Source organism: Mytilus trossulus, chromosome 3 (genome assembly GCF_036588685.1).
Source record: "Mytilus trossulus isolate FHL-02 chromosome 3, PNRI_Mtr1.1.1.hap1, whole genome shotgun sequence".
NCBI classification, from domain to species: domain Eukaryota; kingdom Metazoa; phylum Mollusca; class Bivalvia; order Mytilida; family Mytilidae; genus Mytilus; species Mytilus trossulus.
In genome coordinates, this window is record NC_086375.1 from 17,693,159 (window position 1) to 17,700,577 (window position 7,419).

The 7,419-nt window shown below is 31.9% G+C and overlaps 1 protein-coding gene across 2 annotated transcripts; it reads left to right on the forward strand.

The window, feature by feature from the left end:
- The first annotated feature begins 491 nt into the window (after positions 1-491).
- On the forward strand, positions 492-7,104 carry LOC134710282 (mitochondrial import inner membrane translocase subunit TIM14-like). 2 transcript variants are annotated; one of them, XM_063570579.1, is made up of 6 exons: positions 492-559; positions 5,092-5,143; positions 5,341-5,408; positions 5,926-6,002; positions 6,406-6,476; positions 6,843-7,104. In XM_063570579.1, exons 1-6 carry the CDS (start codon positions 557-559, stop codon positions 6,908-6,910), a joined length of 339 nt encoding a protein of 112 aa, XP_063426649.1. In that variant the 5' UTR covers positions 492-556; the 3' UTR covers positions 6,911-7,104. The 2 variants fall into 2 exon arrangements, with proteins under 2 accessions (XP_063426649.1, XP_063426648.1); XM_063570578.1 differs by lacking the exon at positions 492-559 and adding an exon at positions 564-608.
- Positions 7,105-7,419: the final 315 nt, after the last annotated feature.

Consider the following 7,419-nt stretch of genomic DNA (forward strand, 5'->3'; position numbering starts at 1 on the left):
GGGGGGGGGGGGGTAGCAGGGTCAATTTGCAATAGCATGGTGTATTGCACAATAGCCCCCAAAAAATGATATAAATTCCAATCATATTTATAACAATTTTTTAAATTCTTTGATTACAGTTAACTTATTATGTGTCAAATAATTACAATCCAAGCGCAAATATTATGTCCATGTTTCCCAAATGTTCAGGCAGGACATATATAGATATACTGTTCCCAGGTTCAGGGTTTGACCTCTGCGGTCGTATCCAGCTGCGCTCGGCGAATCAAAACTGTCAACGAAAATACCGGATAATGTAAGTTAATCCGGCATGTTTTTATGATTTAGACACCGATGAATGTCGTAAAAAATATTGTTTAGAAAGATGAAAATAATATAAAAAATTTAAAACTTTTTTTTAAGAAAAATGTATCACAGTTATCATATCTTTAACATAAATATTGTTATATAATTAAATGATTGTAATTATGACACCCTTACGTAAGTTGATGGGTGACTGATGAAATTCTGCTTGCAATTTCTTCACCTTTAAATAATAACACGCATTATTTCGAAAATGGTAAATATCTTATTTAGGAATGGAATATAGAAAAGACAGAGAAGTTAAGGTTGTAGATCTTACTCAGGTTGTGTGAACATTCCAACTAGGACAAAGCAAATGCATATCTGACCTCTGAAAATTATATAATTTCTATTTGCAATTTTGGTGCAGGGAATGAGGGACTTTCTATGCTAACAGTGTAGAAAGTCCGTGTTTGGTGGTACAAAAGAAGGTGTGGTATGATTGCCAATGAGACAACTTTCCATAAGAGACCAAATGACACAGAAATACATGTAATAACAGCTACAGATCACCATACAGCTTTCAACAATGTCAATGAGCAAAGTAGTTAGTCTATACTGGGATTACTGCATATACATGTAAGGTGACGGTACCCAAATTGTGTGAGTTCGTGGTCAAGTGGTTAAGACCGATGGCTACAGTGCTGATGGTCCCGAGTTGGATTCTCACTTTGGGTGTTAAAAATATCTACATCAGAAGGGTCATTTTCACCCTCTCACACACATCTCTGGTACCCAGACCGGAGTTTAACTTGAATGGGTACTAATGGGGCCTCGGTTGGTCAAAGTTGTCCCCTACTTTGACCTGGAGATCAATCTTCTGATATCTTTTTGGTTTGTCTGTTTACACCGAGTTGCCCGGTGGTTCCCTCTAATACTTCGGCTTCCTCCACCATAATAACAGACTTCCCGGTGTCCTACAAGCTCCCTTGGGCGGTGTTGGGTGGGGATTGTTCTGGTGGTGGGATAATATTGTAAAGGACACATCTCTATTAATGAATTTAATCCTTAGGGAGTGTACATGGATCCGCTGTACCCTTGCAGTCAATCAAGGGGTGCGTCTTACTTGGCGGAATCTCGAGTACATACATACCTATTTTGACACTTTTTTCAATTACATTTTTTTATGATCAAGACTAACCACATTTCCATTTTGTGTTTATTTTGCAGCCGTATCCTTCTTTATTATATAGGTACACCAATTTGATTTTCAATTCAAATGGAATCATAGAAAAATTGGTCTGAACTCAACCTCCAAACCATCAATGATTCTGTAATGAGGAGTACCCAAATTGCATCTATGCTTAAATTTGCATCGTCAAAAGCCGAATAACAGACAATGACAGAGCTTTTGTTTATTTTTTTCAAATATTTTGAACAAATGTATATTTACGATTACTCTTCTTTTTTTAAGAAATGGATACTTGAAACATATAGTATTTGCTAATTTTAAAAAGATGACATCGCATGGCAACGTTTCAGTACATTTTGCTTTTTCAGTAAACACTTCATCTGTTCAACTGTTGATAAATACTGTAAACTTATATCTAAATATATTTACCTATGTTGAAAGATGTGCATACTATCGGATCATAAAAATACAACTCGTTTAATCTCTAGCAAATCTTGTAAGATTTCTACTGCTCTTTTTGCTAAAGAGGTGCAATTTGGGTACCGTTACGTCAGTCTTAAGTCAGCTAATATGAGGCAGGCATTACCTGTAAATGGGGACGAAGTTTTTATTTAATTCAAACATGTTGAAGAAAGAAACGAAAATACTGTAAGGTTATCAATATACACCTTATTGCTATTTTTCCGCCATTACTGGAAATAACACAGGTTCCTGTAAAATTTTGACGGCATAAAACCAAATATCTGACGCCACAATGAAAAAGTTATTGTTGTATGTGTCAAAAGTTTAAACGGCCAGGTCAGCTGGGATTAGCCATAAGGTGTTTTGGTTCTAATGTGAGGGATTTAGTTGTGATGTTATTCAAGTTATGACGTCATATTCAATGAAAACAAAGAAACGGTGTCATCAAGTGATACTTTTTTATACGACCGCAAATTTTGAAAAAATTTTCGTCGTATATTGCTATCACGTTGGCGTCGTCGTCGTCGTCGTCGTCGTCGTCGTCGTCGTCGTCGTCGTCCGAATACTTTTAGTTTTCGCACTCTAACTTTAGTAAAAGTGAATAGAAATCTATGAAATTTTAACACAAGGTTTATGACCATAAAAGGAAGCCTGGTATTGATTTTGGGAGTTTTGGTCCCAACATTTTAGGAATTAGGGGCCAAAAAGGGCCCAAATAAGCAATTTCTTGGTTTTCGCACTATAACTTTAGTTTAAGTTAATAGAAATCTATGAAATTTTGACACAAGGTTTATGACCACAAAAGAAAGGTTGGGATTGATTTTGGGAGTTTTGGTTTCAACAGTTTAGAAATTAGGGGCCAAAAAAGGGCCCAAATAAGCATTATTCTTGGTTTTCGCACAATAACTTTAGTTAAAGTAAATAGAAATCAATGAAATTTAAACACAATGTTTATGGCCACAAAAGGAAGGTTGGTATTGATTTTGGGAGTTTTGGTCCCAACAGTTAAGGATAAAGGGCCCAAAGGGTCCAAAATTAAACTTTGTTTGATTTCATCAAAATTGAATAATTGGGGTTCTTTAATATGCCGAATCTAACTGTGTATGTAGATTCTTAATTTTTGGTCCCGTTTTCAAATTGGTCTACATTAAGGTCCAAAGGGTCCAAAATTAAACTTAGTTTGATTTTAACAAAAAATGAAATCTTGGGGTTCTTTGATATGCTGAATCTAAAAATGTACTTAGATTTTTGATTATTGGCCCAGTTTTCAAGTTGGCCCAAATCGAGGTCCAAAATTAAACATAGTTTGATTTCATCAAAAATTGAATAATTGGGGTTCTTTGATATGTCAAATCTAACTGTGTATGTAGATTCTTAATTTTTGGTCCAGTTTTAAAATTGGTCTAAATTAAAGTGCAAAGGGTCCAAAATTAAACTAAGTTTGATTTTAACAAAAATTAAATTCTTGGGCCTCTTTGATATGCTGAATCTAAACATGTACTTAGATTTTTGATTATGGGCCCAGTTTTCAAGTTGGTCCAAATCAGGATCTAAAATTATTATATTAAGTATTGTGCAATAGCAAGTCTTTTCAATTGCACAGTATTGTGCAATGGCAAGAAATATCTAATTTCACAATATTGTGAAATTGCTAATTTTTTTTTAATTAAGAGTTATCTTTCTTTGTCCAGTATAGTAAGCAAGAAATATCTGCAAGAATTTGTTTAAATTAGAGTTATCTTTCTTTGTCCAGAATCAACTTAAATCTTTGTTATATAATATACAATGTATATTCACTTTTTACTACCAACTGATAAATTTAAATAATCTTTACCATTCAGTGATAACAAGCAGTTTTTTTACATCTTAATATTTTATGATGTATTTAAATGAGTAGTAATTGTTGCAAACTCCATTAGAATATTTTAATTGAAATTAGTTTTGGAATAAGGGAAAGGGGGATGTGATTAAAAAATTGGGTTCAATTTTTCTCATTTGAAATTTCATAAATAAAAAGAAAATTTCTTCAAACATTTTTTTGAGAGGATTAATATTCAACAGCATAGTGAATTGCTCTAAGAGAAAACAAAAATTTTAAGTTCATTTGAATACATTCATTCTGTGTCAGAAACCTATGCTGTGTCAACTATTTAATCACAATCCAAATTTAGAGCGGAATCCAGCTTGAATGTTGTGTCAATACTTGCCCCAACCGTTCAGGGTTCAACCTCTGCGGTCGTATAAAGCTACGCCCTGCGGAGCATCTGGTTTCATATCAAACAATTATTAAAAATGATTAGTGTTAAATTCCGTCCTATATTTGTTGCTATGTTGATAAATATTCATTTTATTAAAAGTCAAAATGCAAACAAGACGGGAACAGGAAGTGGATCTGAAAAAAAAGATAACGATTTTGAATTTTTGAGTTCATCAGAAGAATGAAAAATTCAGGAAATTTACCGGCTTTTTTTTGTTTTTTTTTATTTTATTGATTTTTCTACCGAAGGGGCCAGCTGAAGAATGCATCCAGGTGCAGGAGTTTTCTCGCTGCATTGAAGACCCATTGGTAGCCTTCGGCTATTGTCTGCTCTTTGAAAACTTGGGTTCTCTTTGACACATTCCCTATTTCCATTCTCATTTTACATACATGTACATGTAAAATGATGTATTATAATAAATTCTACAAACAATTAACATCACAAATATTCATTCTGAATACAATTAATGTACATTTGAAAGAAATGAAACATTTGTAAATTCTTACATTTTCAAACAATTGTTGAGTTATTAGTCTGGTTTGAGTGTAAATTTTGAGGTCTGAAAAAAAAAGAATTACAATTATCATCAGTTGATAAATCTTCAGCAATCGGGTTTGAAAATTTTTCAAACTTTGAATTCCCTATTTAAAACCTATAAAAAAAAGGAGAGATTTTTTTTGTCAAACAAAATGTAAGATTACAAGTTAAGAAATTTATCAATTACAAGAGTAAATATTTTTATGGATAAATATACGAAAAAAAAGAATAAAATTGAAAAGTCAGGGTTACTTCAACATTGCAAAAATAATCTCAGTAGTGCTTTTTGCTGACCTCAATAGCAGTTCCATTAATAAGATTTATACATATAATTTACCTACATATTTTGTTTATTTTCAGACCTCTAATCTGATTCTAGCTGGACTTGGTATAGCAGCAGTGGGTTTTGGAGGTACGTTATAAAATATATAAATACAGAACTATATAAAAGAGAAATCCGACTATATTAGAGATGAAGCTGAAGACCTATCACCTGATTAAACTGAAATAGTAATAAGTGAACGAGTATGAGCTGGGAACAGTATATCTAACGGAAATGAATCTGATACGCTTTTCAGTTTTAATTAAAATATTTTATTTATTATACAGGCAGATATCTAACCAGACATGCAAAGACTGTAACACAGACTCTAAAGAAACAGATGGATGCATCTGGGGTTGGTAACTCTTTTGAATTTTAATTGAGAATTTGTCAATGAAATATTCAGTAGCATGAATTGAGTTCAACAACATTAATGGGCTGACTAACATCTGTTACTTTTACTTATTGAAGATGTCAGAAGTTTAAAATTGCAAAATTGAGTTAGATGGCAACTCATGATTATATACCGGAATATTATACAGTTAATTCCATCTTTATTTTTTAAATCTTCAATTTCAGGAAGAAAATTTAGTTTTTCACATTGTCCAATGTTTAAAAAGTTTGAAATGTTTTCAAATAAGTTTGATGAACAATGACAGTCACAGAAAAATTTACAAAAATATATTTTAAAAATCAAAATTTTAATTTGTACTGAGAACATTTTTAATGAAAAAAATTATATGCAACATTTTGCATAGTGCCAATCTCAGGTATTTTAATGTCTCTTATAGAGATATATACAATTACATGCATCAAAACATTGAAAGTTTAATAAAAAAATAAAATATATAAATATTGTTTATTTTTTCCAGGCCTTGAGCAAGTACTATAAAGGGGGATTTGATGCAAAAATGTCTAAAAGAGAAGCTGGTTTAGTTTTAGGAGTAAGGTGAGTATTTTAATTGAAATGTGCCAGCTAACTACCAATTAGTGATATGATGCTCAACATGATTTTATCCTAGAAACAAATAGTTGCTTTTCAAATGAAACTGCTTTGTCATCATATACTACATGTATGTCAATAACAAATAAATTTTAAATTGGCAAAAATACACTGCAAATGACCCAATTTTTATGAATGATCTGTGTTATACCCCTTTCAAGATAAAAAATAATGCAAGTATGTCACAATATTATCTTCTCTGAATATGCTGAAGTGAATATGAAGAAGAATTATATAACCAATAATTTCAGGACTCGCTACATACAAAAACAATTTTGAATCACAGTTGTCTGTCATAGAATAAAGTTTTTTTGTAAATATAGTATTTTTTTTTAAATGTCTTTTTCAGTCCATCAGCAAGTAAAGTCAAGGTGAAAGATGCACACAAAAGAATAATGTTATTAAATCATCCAGACAGAGGTAATCTTTACTTTGGAAACAATATTGTTTTATTATTAAATGGACATGTAATTTTTTACCGAAGGAAAGGACATCTGTTTGTTAGACCGGTAGTGAACAGATTTCTGTAAGGAGTATCGTTGGTTAAGACCTAGGGGAAATCTAATTTTATGAAACTTTTGGAACATTAAGCCAGCTATGGTGTGTTGAAAGACGTATTAATTTTGAACATTCAGATTGGGAAAAAAAAAATAACCACACATATTTAAGGAATGACTTTATATTTTTTCTGTATATTAATAAAGTTGCGAAAAATAAATTGCTTGCGAAAATATGTTGGTTTGCAGTATTAAAAAAGATGCATTCTTTTATTTCTTATTATTTCAGGTGGTTCACCATATATTGCATCAAAGATTAATGAAGCAAAGGACTATTTTGACAGTAACAAAGCATAGAGACCATGTGATCTTTTCAGTACCACAGTCTTTCAATAAATAAGCATTTATTGCTATCAAAAGATATAGACAGACAGGCCAAGAAAACAACAAATTTGATGGTCTATATTGTTGTCATGAACATGTGTCATTGCATCAGTCATCCAGCATTGTTGTCAGGAAATCTGTGTGATAATAAAACATTTTACATTAAATAGTATTTTTTTTCGATATGTCAAAAAACAAAATGCTTGTTATAAGTTTTAGAAACAAAATCTTGTTTTTTTTTTATAGGGAGACAATTTTTATGCCCCATTTTATGATCTACGATATAAGAGGGCATTATGTTTTCTTGTTTGTGCCTCTCTTTGTTCGTCCATTCGTCCCACTTCAGGTTAAAGGTTTTGGTCAAAGTAGTTTTTGATGAAGGTGAAGTCCAAGCAACTTCAAACTTAGTACGCATGTTACCTATGATATGATCTTTCTAATTTGAATGCCAAATAAGAATTTTGACCCCAATTTCATGGTCC